Source organism: Rhinolophus sinicus, linkage group LG15 (assembly GCF_036562045.2).
Source record: "Rhinolophus sinicus isolate RSC01 linkage group LG15, ASM3656204v1, whole genome shotgun sequence".
In the NCBI taxonomy this organism is placed as follows: domain Eukaryota; kingdom Metazoa; phylum Chordata; class Mammalia; order Chiroptera; family Rhinolophidae; genus Rhinolophus; species Rhinolophus sinicus.
In genome coordinates this window covers 729,855-743,940 of record NC_133764.1, presented here as the reverse complement: position 1 = coordinate 743,940, position 14,086 = coordinate 729,855, and the positions used below count along the sequence as shown (strand labels likewise).

Genomic DNA, 14,086 nt, shown 5'->3' with positions numbered 1-14,086 from the left:
GCCTGGGCCGCCTGGCGCCCCGCCCGCGCCCCAGGACCGGCGGGGCCGCGCGGCGCATCTTGCAGGCGGCAGCGGCGGCGGCGGGCGCGGCGCCGGCAGCTGGACGCAAGATGATGAAGTTTAGGTTCCGGCGGCAGGGCGCCGATCCGCAGCGCGAGAAGCTCAAGCAGGAGCTCTTCGCCTTCAACAAGGTGCGGCGGCGGCGGCGCCCGGGGCTGGGCGGGAGGGGGCGGCAGGGGGCGGGCCGGGGACTGGGGCTGGGGGCCCGGGAGCCGGAGCCACGTCGGGCCCGGGGGGAGGGGGCGCCGGGCTGGGGCGCGGCGCGGGGGCCCGGCGTCCCCTCGGCTGGCCCCACTTCCCGCCTCCGCCCCTGCCCCGCTCGCTGGGTGGGTCTGGGTCTCTCGCTGACTTTCCGTGTCTGCGTCTCCGGGTCTCTGGGCCTCGGTGGCCCTGTCTCTGCGTCTCTGTCTGTGTCCTCTGACTCTGCATGTCTCTGGGTCTCTGCCCCTGACTGTGACCGCCTCCCTGTCCTCAGTGTTTGCCCGTGTGTCCACCTCTGTCCCTGTGTGTCTCCTCTGTTTCCCTTCACCTCTCGGCCTCTTCATTTCTGTCTTAGCATCTTTGAGGCTTTGCCCGTCTCTTCCTGCCTGCCTCTCTCCGCCTCAATATGTCCGTGGGGTCTCTCGAACTCTCACTCCGTCTCACTCTCTGTCTCTTTAGCTCTCTTTCTTTGGGGGCTCTTCCGTAGCCCTGTCAGCCCTTGGGGCAGCCAGGTTCAGGGTTTGTTTTGCTTTCGCACCCGGGCGGGGCAGGAGGGATGAGGAGAGGAGGCAGATGTTGGGGGTGGGGTGGGGCTGGGAAATCCCTTCCATGTTCCTCTCCTCCCTCCCCCACAGCTTTAGACTCTGCCCTGCCCTGCCGAGGGCTGTGTACCCAACTGCACTTCAAATCATGGGGCCTCGGTTTCCCTTACTGTGAAATGGGGCCATTTTCCTCCCTGCTGTGAGCCCTGGCTCCGTGTCACATGGGCCCGGTAGGAGCAGCGGGTCAGTCCCTGCCGCTCTGCACTGATGTGCGGCAGCGTGCACCCCCGCCTCCCCTGGCTAACTCCTCCCAGAGTGCCCGATGTGGCCTCGAAGCCCTCTGATTGCACAGGTCCTCAGGGCTCTTGGGGATCTGAGTTGTTCTCCCCATCATGCAGGTGAGGAAACTGAGGCTCAGAGAGGGGCGATGACTTGCCCAAAGTCCCAGATGGAGCTGGGGCACTTTGTCCTTATGTCCTTTTGTTGGTTGGATCTGACTTTAAGTTTGAGGGGCTGCTGTGGCCCCAGAGGAGACTTGTCCAGGAGGGAGCTCTGGGACAGCTGGACCTGGAGTGGCTGAGGCACCTGGACATCTCTTGGGGCAGGTGGGGGGCTGCCAGGAGCCTCAGACTTGGGGACCGAGAACCTGTCAGTGGCCTCCGGGGCCTAGAGGGAGGGCTGGTGCCCAGGTGCTCCCAGACTCCCCCCTTCCTGTGCCGGGTGGCTATGAGGGTGAGCCCCTGTGAGGTGAGAGAAGAGTGATGGGGCAGGCACTGAGCTAAGGTGTCACTTCCTCGGCCAGTGAGTGGGGATGTGAAGTGGGGACCTGAGACAGATGGTGGGGAGGTTCTGTCTCCCTGGCTGGCCCTGGGTTGGCAGAAGGCGAGGGTTCCCCCTAAGGAGAGTGAGGTCCCAATCTGAGTGGGCTGCACTGCTGGGAGAGGGTGGTCTTGGGCAAGGGGCTTGCTCACCAGACGGGGTGGTGGGAGGCCACTAGAGAGTAGGCCCCAGGTTCCCTAGTGGGGGAGGCAGGTCAGGGGCAAGTGTGGACTTTGTCCACACCCAGCCCTGCCTACAGATTGTCTGTGGGATGTCCACAGATACTGTTCCTACTGGGTGTGAGTTCTTCTAGGTGCTGGGGACACCAAAGTGACCAAAAGGGACAAATACCTCTTCACTCAGGGGGCTAATGTCCTAGAGGGGGGACAGTGAAAAGGCAAAACAAAAGAGTAAAAGATGCAGCAGTTTGGATGGTAGCCAGTGCGATGGATAAAATAAAGTGGGGATGGCCTGGGGCGTGCGGATGCGGATGGCTGCTATGGCCAGGGCGGCTTCTGGGGGCCTCGGAGGGGCTGAGTAAACTGGGACCTGAGTGACGGGCAGGAGCCTGCCATGGGGAGTGCAGGGTGAAGTGCATTCCAGGTAGAAGGACAGTAGATGCAAAGGCCCTGAGGCAGGAGCCTGCCCAGTAAATTGGAGGAGAGCTAAAGGCCAGTGAGCCTGGAGTCAAGTGAGCTGGAGGAGCGTGGAAGGCGGAAAGGGATCAGCTGTGAGAACGTGGCTCTCACTCATAGTTAGCTGGCAGCCCCTGGGGGCGTCCCAAGCAGAGGAGGGGTCGGTCCAGACATGGGCAGGTTCAGCACTGGCGTGGCAGCACTGGTGGGAAAGGGCGCTGCCCTCACTGCCAGCCGAATGGCTGCTTGTGTTCTCAGGTGGACTCACTGCCCCCAGTGCCCAGGTGGGCAAATGAGGCTTGGAGAGTGCTGAGCAGCCCAAGGCCACGCCAGCTGTCCAGAGGGCTCCGTCCCTGCCTGGATGGGCTGAGGCAGGAGGGAGGCTGGGGCCACAGGCCCGGGAACCAGGGTTTCTTACAAAATGTGCGTCTTGCTGAGGCAGTGGTCGGGAGTTCCAGTGGTGCACAAGTGGTACCCCACACTGGCGTTCAGAATGGGGCTGGGGGTGCAGACTTCCCATGGAAGGGCCCCCCTAGCTTGGCTTCAGGGCATGAGTGGGAGCACCTTGGGTGGGTGGGCAACGGAGGAAAGCCTATGTCAGGTTGGTGGGGCAGGGCCAGTCTGTGCTGGGACTGGCTCAGCCGGGAGCAGAGGACCGGTGGGAGCTGTTCCACTGACACCCCCAGTGCACAGGCCCCCTTCACACCATTCCCACCACAGATGGGGTGGGAATCATGTTCCTCAGGTCCAGATGTGGAACCCAAGTCTGGGAGGTGGGTGATACCTTCAGGGTCTGGGCAGGACGCTCCCTGGGCCTCAGTCTCCCTGTTTCTGAGTCTGAGGACTAGGGGTGGCTTGTGGACATTGTCTAGAGCCTCTGTCTAGATGACTTTAGGGGTTGGCCTCTGACCTCCACACAGGGCCGGTGTCTGGGGAGCACCATGGACTTCACGGGGGACCCCAGGCAGCATGGGGCCTCACCACGCTTCAGTCTGTGCCTGTAGGAATGGGGTGCGGAACCCCACCTCCTGAGGCAGATGGGGTCCACTTCTGTGCCTGCAGCTCCTTGAACCTGTCTTTCCTTTTTGTTTGTTGCCAGGGCCCTGTGCACAGTGGGGTGGAGACAGGTGTTGAGAGGGATGGTGGCTTGGCCCGGGGTGGGGCCCAGGGGCTCAGACCCTCCATACCAGCTGGAGGGTGACTGCCCGTTTCGGGGTTCACGACGCAGGCACAGCCCAGGTAGACCCGGCTTGTATCCCAGTGTGCAGCAGCGGCAGAACCGGAAGGCTGCCGTGGGTGGGCTCGGCTAGGCCGGGGTGCAGCTGTGCCTGGACAGATGCCCTCCCCTCTCCCACAGACTGTGGAGCATGGCTTCCCTAACCAGCCCAGCGCCCTCGCCTTTGACCCCGAGCTTCGCATCATGGCCATTGGCACCAGGTCTGGGGCCGTCAAGATGTATCCTTTGCGGGTCATGCCTTCGGGCTGTGAGGACCACCTGCCTGTAGCTCCCGGTGTGCTGTTTAGGGCCCAGGCTGGGAGGCTGTGGTAGGTGCCTAGATACTGGTGGAGGCTGGCAGAGCTTCTGCCCTGGGGTACCTCCTCCCAGAGATATGGGGTGGGGGGGCAGCTTGCAGTGGCCACAGCTGTCCCTTGCTGCATTTCAGCCAGCCAGTTTCCTCGGCGACCCTGTGATCCATCGTCCTAGCAACTGACCGGAGGCCGGCCCTGGGGCTGGCTGATCACGGCACCTGTGGAGGGTGGTGGGTGGGCCAGGGTCACACAGCCAGACTTGCCCTGATGACTGGGTGCGCATACGTGTGTGACTGAAGACACGTGTGTTCATCAGAGGGGCTGGGGGCAGTGCCAGGCTCTGCCTGGTGAACGCAGCTCAGCCCCCACCTGGATGCTGGCGGCCGCACAATGGGCCATGTGAGCTGCACAAAGCGGGCATTTTCCCTGCGAGCGCAGGATGGGGGTGGGGTGGGGGCACGCAGACAGCTGATGCCTCCCTGCCTGCCATGGAGCATCCCACCCCCACTGCCCAAAGGGAAGCCTCTCCCTCAGGGCAGCCGGGTACGGTGTGTCTGGTGGCTCCCTGGACAGGGACAGCCACCTCCACCCTTCCCTGTGTGACCCTCTGGGTCTCAGTGTCCCCGTTGGGGGTATCAGTTGACACAAAGTGAGTCAATGCCTGTAAAGCGGAGGGGCGGGGGAGGGGCGGCGTCCCCCCACCCCTGGCTGGGGGCCATCCCAGGCAGAAGTGGGCATCTGAGCCCGCAGGTGCTGACCTTACCTGCTTCAGGGGCTGTGGCTCGGCCAGATGCCCCCTTCTCCCGTGGGCACCCACTTCCTGGCCTGCTGCTCCTGCCCCTCAAGGTGCTGTTCTGCCCACACGTGTGTCGTGTCCTTGCAGTTGGTATGTCACAGTGCCCCAGGCCACGCGTCTCAGCCTCTCGAGCTGGCCCTCCTGGTGTGCTGGTCTGTCCTGGGCACTGGCTGCTCGTGCTCACAAAGAGCCTCTTGTACAGACTGGGAGACAGCTTCCGAGGAGGCCAGAGCTCTCCCAGCCCTTCCCTCCTTCCCCCAAACCACCCCGGCCTGGAGCCATGGGTTGGGAAACTGAGGCTGGAGAAGAAGGCCCTGGACACAGAAGCCACCCCTCCCCCTCGAGGCTAGCCTGTCTCCTTGGTGACCCTGGTTCCCGCCCAGCCATCTTGCCCTCTCTTTTGTCCCCTCTTCTGTGTTCTCCCAGCTCCTGCAGGGAATCCCAGCTCCATCTCCAAGCAACGGCTTGGCTCCTGCGTTGTCCCCAGGCAGCACCGCTGACCCCTCCCCGCCCTCCCTTCTGGGGCCCCATAGGCCCCGCTCGTCCACCGTCAGACCTGGAGTTGCTGGGCCCCTGGCAGTGATGCCAGGCCCTTGAAGCAGGTTACCCAACCCTCCAAGCCTCTGTGTGCTGGTGTGTTTCATGGGCGGGGGCTTCTGGCTGCCTGCCTGCCCTGGAGGGAAGTAGGTTCCCTCACCGATGGCTGGGGTTGGGCCTGGGGCTCTGGGAAGAGGCACCTGCACTCTGCTCTGCCTTGGGCTCCCCTGCCCAGGCCTGGCCTGGCATCCGTGCCTGTGATGCCCTGCAGGGCTGACTCTCGTGCACACAGACACCTGTGAGGCTGACAGAGCGGAGCGCTGGCTGTGTGCCAGGCCTGGGCCAAGCGTGCTGGCCATGTTTTCATTCTCACGCGCCCTGTGTCAGCCCCACGAGGTAGACGTCAGTGCCCCTGTTACAGGTGAGGAAGTGACGGTTGTACCGCAACACGGCTGGTAGGAGCGGCGTGGAGCCTGCACTCTGAGCCTGGGGATGGATACCTTGGGGTGCAGGATGGTGCTTCTTCAGAGAGGGGGCCCACCTGGACTTTGGAGGGCTCCTGGTGACGCAGGCCTGGCTGGGGCCCATCGGAATGGTCCTAGAAAAAGAGGAGGGTTGGGTACCTGCTTCTTTCTGCCCTTAACCCATCACCCTCAGCTACGGGGCACCCGGCGTGGAGTTCACGGGCCTGCACCGAGACATGGCCGCTGTCACCCAGATGCACTTCCTGCCTGGCCAGGTAAACCTCCGCCCCCGCCAGCTGGCTCGTGGCCCCCAGGTGCCCCTCCCAGTGCCCACCAGCCCAGTCTTGGTCTCTGCTCACCCACCAGGGCCGCCTCCTGACCCTGCTGGATGACAGCAGCCTGCATCTCTGGGAGATCATTCACCATAATGGCTGCGCCCACCTGGAGGAAGCACTCAGCTTCCAGCCGCCCAGTCGGCTGGGCTTTGACGGTGCCAGGTACGAGGGAACTTGGCCGGGGACCAGCCGCGGGCATGGTGGAGATGGGAAGCTGCCTGGGGGCTGGGGTTTGGGGCGGTGGGGTACGGTGAGCTGAGCCTGGGTCCCAGAAGGCAGCATTTGGACTCCTTTTCACTGAGATGTGCTAATGGACTTGGCGGGTATCAGAAGGGGAGTTCTGGCTGAGCCCGCGGTGAGTAGGTGGGGTCCAGGGTACAAGACCGCTGGAGCACCAGGAGACGCAGGAGGGCAGGGTGTGCATTGGGTCCCAGACGTCTCTCACCTGATACATGGGCTGCACAGTGATGGAGGCGTCTGGGGCGGGGGCAGGTCTAAGCTGAGCTGACAGCAGCAGGGATCCCCTGCTGTCGCAAGTTGGGGGTGAGGCGACAGGCCATAGTGTACACAGGTGAAAGGGCAGGTTGGTGGCAAGCAGGGTCCTGTGGGGCTGTGCTGTTGGAGTTGCTGATAGGATGCCCAGCAGGGCGCCCGGAACGGCCTGGACCCCGTCCATGTGAGAGAGTAAGGGCCTCCCAGCCCCTGGTCCCGCGGGCCTCGCTAAAATGGCCAGAGTGGGTGAGTGCTTCACGCTGCAGAACGTGAGGCGTGGACTGCTCCTGCTGGGGGCCGGATGGCAGCCTCATCCAGCCCTAGCCCAGGGGTGGATTCCTGGGGTCTTCCGGCCTCTTCAGGCGTGGGTGACCTGGGGCCTGCCTGCAGAGTCAGGGGCTACCCAGAGGGCTGGTGACGGGGTTCCGGGGGGGTCTCAGGAGAGCCGTGTGTCCTGGATCTCCTGGTCCTGGCTCAGGCGGTGGCCTGCTTCCTGCCTTTGCCTCCTGGTGGGTGGGAGGAGCTCAGGAGCGCGTCTCTAAGACCTGGGGAACCTATTTTTATCCCTTTCCTGCCGACAGCGATGAATAATTGAGTGAGCGAGTGATGGCCACAGCACCACCGCTGCCTTCCTGGCTCACCAGCCACTCCATGATCAGGCCCTAGCGAGCACGGAGGGGCCCTCATGAACTAACAGTAGTGGCTCAGCCCCCCCGCGCCCTCCTCGGCAGGGCGGTGGGCCAACACCCTCACCCCCCGCCTCTTGTCTCCTGCAGTGGCCCCCCCAGCCTCGCCCGCATCACGGTGGTCCTGCTAGTGGGTGCTGGCGACGTGGCAGCCCTGGGCACTGAGGGTGGCAGCGTCTTCTTCCTGGATGTTCCCACCCTGATGCTGCTTGAGGGGCAGACCCTTGGCCCTGATGAGGTTCTGCGAAGGTGAGAGGCAGGTGGATTCCCACAGCTGCTCTTGCCTGGGCCGTGCTGCTGGCTCACTGTGCTCCCTCTGCAGCGTGCCAGAGGACTACCGGTGCGGGAAGGCGCTCGGCCCCGTGGAGTCCCTCCAGGGACACCTGCGGGACCCAACCAAGGTCCTCATCGGCTACAGCCGGGGCCTGCTGCTCATCTGGAACCAGGCTGCGCAGTGCGCCGACCGCGTCTTCCTGGGGAAGCAGGTGTGTGTGGGAGGCGGGCCCACAGCGGGGCCCTCTGTACAAGCTGCCTTGCTCACGCCTGTCCGCCTTGCCCTACAGCAGCTGGAGAGCCTGTGCTGGGAGCGCAGTGGCAGCACGCTGGTCAGCTCACACAGCGATGGCAGTTACGCCATCTGGTCTGTGGACACCGGCAGCTCCCCGGTAACGCAGCCTGTGGCAGCCACCATGCCGTACGGTGAGTGCCGGGTGGGCTGAGGCCAGCCCCTCCACCTGAACACAAGGTCAGACACGCGGGGACATCCAGGAGAACTTGTGCGAGGTGGCAAGCCAAACCACATCCGCGAAGGCGAGAGCCCCGGGGTGGGCCACAGTCAGGGGCGGTGGGCCTTCCCCTCGGGGTGGCAGGAAGCAGCTTCCAGGCCAGGAGTGATAGGGGCAGCGTGGGAATGGGAGAACGGGTGAGAGATGTGACCTGAAGCTCTTCTGTTCCGGGCAAGCAAGTGCGCCTGACACTGTCCCATTCCTCCAGGCCCCTTCCCCTGCAAAGCCATCAATAAGATTCTGTGGCGAAACTGTGAATCTGGGTAGGTAGGGAGCCGCTCTCAGGGGTGGGTCGGGGGCTGCATTGGCTGGCGGGGGGGGGGGGGGGGGGCGCTCTCGGGCACCGGATGTCCTGTAACGCTCTCTCCGGGGCGAGCAGTGTGTGCACTGGGCCCAGGTGGCTCACGTGGCTCCCCTGCCCCTGTGTAGGGGCCACTTTATCATTTTCAGTGGCGGCATGCCCCGTGCCAGCTATGGTGACCGCCACTGTGTGAGCGTGCTCCGGGCCGAGACCCTGGTGACGCTGGACTTCACTTCCCGCATCATTGACTTCTTCACGGTGCACAGCACACGGCCCGAGGACGGTGTGTGCCCTGCCCTGCCCGACCCTGTGCCCGCACCGCCCGTGGCCACGCTCACCCGCCCTGTCCCACAGAGTTCGACGAGCCCCAGGCCCTGGCCGTGCTGCTCGAGGAGGAGCTGGTGGTGCTGGACCTGCAGACGCCCGGCTGGCCAGCTGTGCCTGCTCCGTACCTGGCCCCACTTCACTCGTCCGCTATCACTTGCTCGGCCCACGTCGCCAACGTTCCTGCCAAGCTGTGGTCCCGCATCGTGAGTGCTGGCGAGCAGCAGAGCCCTCCACCTGCCTCCAGTGCCTCGGTGGGTACCTGGGCGTCCTGCCGCGTGGGGTCCTGGGGAGGGAAGGTGTTCCTGGGGAAGGGCACTGCCCAGGCCTCGGCCTGGAGGTGGGAATGTGACAGGTGTATCCAGTCCTGAGGCCAAAGCTCAGGGTGAGGGCGGAAGACATCTGTCCTGACCTTCCACTGACATCTCCGCTTTCCCCTCCCAGAGCTGGCCCATCACCGGGGGCCGGAACCTGGCCCAGGAGCCGTTGCAGCGAGGGCTGCTGCTGACCGGGTAGGGCAGACCTTCAAGTCCCATGGCCAAGCACAGTTGTGACGTGTGTGTGTGTGTGGGGGGGCAAGTGGGGCCGGTGCAGCCCACGCAGGTATGGGAGAGCGCAGCCTGGGACAGGCAGGCACTGACCTGCCCAGTGACTCAGGCCTGGCTCTTGGTGCGACCTGGTCACCCTCTTTACAGAGTGGGTTGGGATGTAGCTTCCTAGACCTTGGTTCAAGCCCGTCCCTGCCCTGCCTTTTGGCCTGGAACTGAGCTCCACCTACCCAGCCTGCCCTGGGACCGGAAAATCTGGGCCGGCCCACGCTGAGCTGCCCAGGGCAGGTGCTGGAGAGCCCGGCTGGGCCTGGCGGGCACTGGCGTGCCAGGTGACTCAGGCCCCAACTTCCTGCCCTGCCCCTGCTGCCTGCCTGTGCTGGGACCCGTGGGCCTCTGAGTCCTGCATCCCCTCCCCTGCTGCAAAACTCTTACCTGTGGCTTTCAGGGCTGCAGGGGTTTCCCAGCCAGCAACACAGAGTCAGGTCCTCACGCCAGGCGTTCCCACCTGAGGCGACACCCAGATTTGCCTGCTCTTCCCCCACTTCCTCTCTGCTTCCTCCCGGCCTCCCAGTCTTCCTGCAGGCAGCCTGCATGGCTGCCTAGTGCCCCAGCTGAGCCCTCTGCTCTGTGACCGGCTCACTGCTGGTCACCTTTTCTGGATGTCCCAGTGGGGGCAGAACCTCCTAGTCCTTTGTTCCCTGGATTACCCCCTCTTCCATTTCCTGCTCTTCACACTGGTGATTACGTCCACACCTTCCCACCATGTTTGAAGGGCCCAGGTGCACGTGGCCTGGCATGCGGTAGGCACGCAGAATGTGTTTGCTGTCGGTCCTTCCTATTTGCTGTATGCATAGGAGTCTGCCAGTGTCGGGCAGACACAGTAGGTGCTCATTGAGGGTCGCTGAGGAGTGGGTGGGGGAGTGTGCCAGGACCCGGCGGGGCCTGATACTCGCCTCCCTGCAGCCACGAGGACGGCACCGTGCGGTTCTGGGACGCTTCGGGCGTGGCGCTGCGGCCGCTCTACAAGCTGAGCACAGCTGGCCTCTTCCAGACAGACTGTGAGCACGCCGACGGCCTGGCCCAGGCCGCTGAGGACGACTGGCCCCCCTTCCGCAAGGTGGGCCCCGCCCCGGCCCCGCCGAGCCTGCTGCTGGCTCTGCCCCGTGTCATCGCTCCATCCCATTTCCCAGGTGGGCTGCTTTGACCCCTACAGCGATGACCCTCGGCTCGGCGTGCAGAAGATGGCGCTCTGCAAGTACACAGCCCAGATGGTGGTGGCTGGCACTGCAGGCCAGGTACGCCCGGGGAGTCCCCAGCCTTTCTGGAAGAGGTGGACCTGAACTGCAGGGTCTGGTGCTGTGGTAGGGAGACCAGCAGGGGCAGAAGTGCAGAGGTGGGAAGCGGGCCCTAGGGGGCGCTGGCGGGCCCAGGCCAGTCAGGGAGGTGGGCCTGTTGTTGGGCCGCACGTCCAAGCACTGGCTGTAGGGAAACAGGGAGGGTTGGGGCCGGGGCGGGAGCACAGCCGTTAGGTGAACCCTGGGAGGGCAGGGACCTGTGGGTCTCGGTCACTGCTGTGCCCCCAGCACTCTCCAGTGTACAGAAGGTACTCAGTGTGTGCTTCTTGCTAAATGGGAGACGAGTGTGGTGCTGGTGGGGTACTTTGCTCCAGGAAGACAGGGACCAAATGGGTCTTGGTCATCACTGTGTTCCTCAGTGCTCAGTGAGGGACCTGGTATACAGTCGGCATTCAGTAAGTGCTTGCTCAGTGGATGAACTGGAGATAATCTTAGAACCTGCCCCCAGCAGTGGCTTTGCAGGCTCAGGTGGGGCACAGGTGGCCCCTTCCTCCATGTTGACACCCCCTCTCACCCCCCCGACTTCGGGCTCAGGTGCTGGTGCTGGAGCTCAGTGACTTGCCGTCAGAGCAGGCAGTCAGCATGGCCAGTGTGGACCTCCTCCAGGACCGCGAGGGCTTCACGTGGAAGGGCCACGAGCGGCTGAGCCCACGCACGGGGCCTCTGCCCTGGCCCGCCGGCTTCCAGCCCCGGGTGTTGGTTCAGTGCCTGCCGCCAGCTGCCGTCACTGCTGTCACGCTGCACACCGAGTGGAGCCTCGTGGCCTTTGGCACCAGTCACGGCTTTGGCCTCTTTGACTACCAGCGCAAGAGCCCTGTGCTGGCCAGGTGTGTGGGGGCGGGCCCAGAGCGGGCAGATGGGGTCTGCACCTCCACCTGGCCCGGCCTCCTGTGGGACCCCTGGTGTTTCCTCACCCGCCTACGCCTCAGCTGCCCCTTGTAAGACTTGGTGAGGCGACGCTGCTCCGTTGCCTCTGGCAGCTGCGTCCTTATGTGCGGTGCAGCTGGAGCTCTGAGCCCACTGGCTGCTGGGCTGGCGGGGCAACAGGAGGGCCTTGGGCATCCTGCCCTGGGACCCTTCACACCTGGCCCGGTGGGCCAGTAGCAGCACGGTGGCTGCTCCAGGGCTGCTCCGTAGCACAGCTGGCACCTGTCTGCCCCCAGGTGCACGCTTCACCCCAATGACTCCTTGGCCATGGAGGGGCCTCTCTCCCGGGTCAAGTCGCTCAAGAAGTCCCTGCGCCAGTCTTTCAGGCGCATCCGCAAGAGCCGCGTCTCAGGCAGGAAGCGGGCCGCTACTGCCAGCAGCAAGGTGAGCTGGGGCCGGGCCGCTGGGCGCTGCCTCCCTCGGCCTGGGCCCAGCCCGGAGCCACCCTGCAGCAGCCCCCAATCCCCCGGGTGGTCAGGGAAAGCGGGGCAGGGTGATGGGATGTCGGGTGGCAGACTGTGTGGGAGAAGATGGCGTCCCGGAGCCCCACGGCCCTCCAGTTGCAGGAAGCCAACGCGCAGTTGGCAGAGCAGGCCTGCCCCCACGACGTGGAGATGACCCCCGTGCAGCGCCGCATCGAGCCCCGCTCGGCCGACGACTCTCTCTCGGGTGTGGTGCGCTGCCTCTACTTCGCTGACACGTTCCTTCGAGATGGTGAGGCCAGGGGAGGCACGGGTTGGCATCTAGGGAATGGGCAGTGGTGGGGGAGGGGGAGGGACTGCATCTTCCAGGGGTTGGCAAGTGTTACTGGGCTGGCGACAGGGTGCCTTGGCCACCCAAACTGTCCCGTGGAATTTCTGGTGGCGCGGGATTGATGAGTGAGCCAGCAGAGCCTCTGGGACTTGAGAGCCCAAGATCTGGGGGAGGAGAGCTCGGGGTCCACCAGTGCCAAGGCCCTGAGGTGGGCATGTGCTGGGAGACTGCCCGCGAGTGTGTCGCAGTGGAGGGAGAGGCACTGGTGCCGGCCTCTTTGACCCCGAGTGGTTGAAGCCCCGAGAGGGTCCTGCACAGAGAAGTGAGGTGCTCAGGGGTATTGAGTGATTCACAGATTGATTTTTAACTTGCATAATGGAGTCTTAAAACCATACACAAAAACAGAGAGAACTATGGGCACCTCACATATGTCACCTGGTGCTGCTGACACTGCCACACATGTTGACCTTGCTGGAGTATTTTAACTGAAACCCAGTGTGAGTACTTCAGTGTGTGTCTAACGGATGTCACCTGCAGCCATGGTGCCCGTGTCACACCCCACGGAGCTAACACTGGTCCCGGAGTCCCCTGTCACACTTGGTCCATGGGCAGCTCTTTATGTTCATATCAAAAATGCGTTTTATGGTTGGTGCTGGGTCAGCATCCAGTTAGTCTGAACGTGGTGTTTCACTGATGTGTCTTTCAGTCTCTTGGTTCTGAGAGAGGGTCCCCCTCTGGTGTTGTCAAGGGTCCTTTGTAGAGTGGATTTTCCCATTGTTTGGATGTGGCAGCCTCGGGGGTCTTTTCCTTGTTCCATGCTCCCTGTGAGAAGGCCCACGCGGCTCAGTTCCCAGCCGGTGGCGCAGTGGGGTGTCGGCTGCGCGGTGACTTGCTCACTAACTTGTCGCTGGGGTTTGGCTCCCCTGATGGTTGCTGACGTCCATCCATGCCGGGTCCACGGCTGTGACCAGTCGGGCCCACCCTGGCTCCTGGGCTTTTAGCTCTGATTCGTCACTAAAGGACCTTCCCCAGAGGTTCGGCTCGCAGGGGGAAAGCAGGCGAGACAGCCTCAGTTCATTTTAGCCCAGGCCTGGGATTTCGTGTCTGGCTGCTGTGGAGGACACACTGAAAGTTGTGGGGGTGAATGAAGCAGGGGGCACGGCCAGGACCCTGATGCACCTTTGGGATGAGGGCCCTATTCTGAGGTGTCAGCGGGACTAGTGATGGGATGTGGGGGGTGGGGAGAGTTGGGGCTTTGTGGTGGGGCTGAGGGTGCAGCAGGATGGCATTGGAAAGATCAGGGTCAGTGCGTGCTGCTGACATCTGCGTGGAGGTACCTGAGAGGCTGTTTCAGCCTCTGCGGGAGGTGCATCCGGGGCTCTGATTGTGGTCAGGACAGAGGTGTCCAAGGCCATGAGGCGGGCTGAGGTCACTGGGGAGAACCCGTCAGGAGAGGAGGGAGGAGCCTGTGGCACGTGGGCAGAAGCCCCGCCTCACCAGCCTGTTGCCCTGCAGCCGCCCACCACGGACCCACCATGTGGGCAGGCACCAACTCGGGCTCTGTGTTTGCCTACGCGCTGGAGGTGCCAGCAGCAGCGGCGGGCAGCGAGAAGTGGCCTGAGCGGGTGGTGGAGGCCGTGCTGGGCAAGGAGGTGCAGCTGATGCACCGCGCTCCCGTGGTGGCCATCGCCGTGCTGGATGGGCGCGGCCGCCCGCTGCCCGAGCCCTATGAGGCCTCGCGGGACCTGGCGCAGGCGCCGGACATGCAGGGTGGCCACGCGGTGCTCATCGCGTCTGAGGAGCAGTTCAAGGTGAGCTGCCGCAGAGACCACGCCATGCTCCTGCCTCCCTGGAACCCCTGCCCTACCTGTACCCCTAGCTGCCAACCCCCCCCCCCGAGACCCTCCCCAGCTGGCAGAGATGCCTGTGAAGAACCTCGATGAACCCTCAGCTTGCTGCGTTCCTGCAGGACCCTCCTTTCTCACTGAGCCCC

The 14,086-nt window shown here is 64.0% G+C and overlaps 1 protein-coding gene across 3 annotated transcripts in view; it reads left to right on the top strand.

Annotated features, from left to right (window-relative positions):
• Positions 1 to 14,086, top strand: part of LLGL1 (LLGL scribble cell polarity complex component 1) — a 16,735-nt gene continuing 2,649 nt past the window's right edge. For 2 of the 3 annotated variants that reach the window (XM_074320603.1, XM_074320604.1), the window contains exons 1-17: positions 1 to 191; positions 3,615 to 3,712; positions 5,778 to 5,859; positions 5,951 to 6,081; positions 7,188 to 7,346; positions 7,420 to 7,582; positions 7,661 to 7,796; positions 8,091 to 8,145; positions 8,312 to 8,466; positions 8,538 to 8,761; positions 8,952 to 9,019; positions 10,022 to 10,175; positions 10,249 to 10,353; positions 10,948 to 11,240; positions 11,577 to 11,724; positions 11,901 to 12,054; positions 13,609 to 13,904. In XM_074320603.1, the coding sequence (XP_074176704.1) occupies positions 111 to 191; positions 3,615 to 3,712; positions 5,778 to 5,859; positions 5,951 to 6,081; positions 7,188 to 7,346; positions 7,420 to 7,582; positions 7,661 to 7,796; positions 8,091 to 8,145; positions 8,312 to 8,466; positions 8,538 to 8,761; positions 8,952 to 9,019; positions 10,022 to 10,175; positions 10,249 to 10,353; positions 10,948 to 11,240; positions 11,577 to 11,724; positions 11,901 to 12,054; positions 13,609 to 13,904 (2,502 nt within the window). In that variant the 5' untranslated portion in view covers positions 1 to 110. The remainder of the gene's footprint in view (positions 192 to 3,614; positions 3,713 to 5,777; positions 5,860 to 5,950; positions 6,082 to 7,187; positions 7,347 to 7,419; positions 7,583 to 7,660; positions 7,797 to 8,090; positions 8,146 to 8,311; positions 8,467 to 8,537; positions 8,762 to 8,951; positions 9,020 to 10,021; positions 10,176 to 10,248; positions 10,354 to 10,947; positions 11,241 to 11,576; positions 11,725 to 11,900; positions 12,055 to 13,608; positions 13,905 to 14,086) is intronic. The other variant, XM_074320605.1, reaches the window with a different exon arrangement.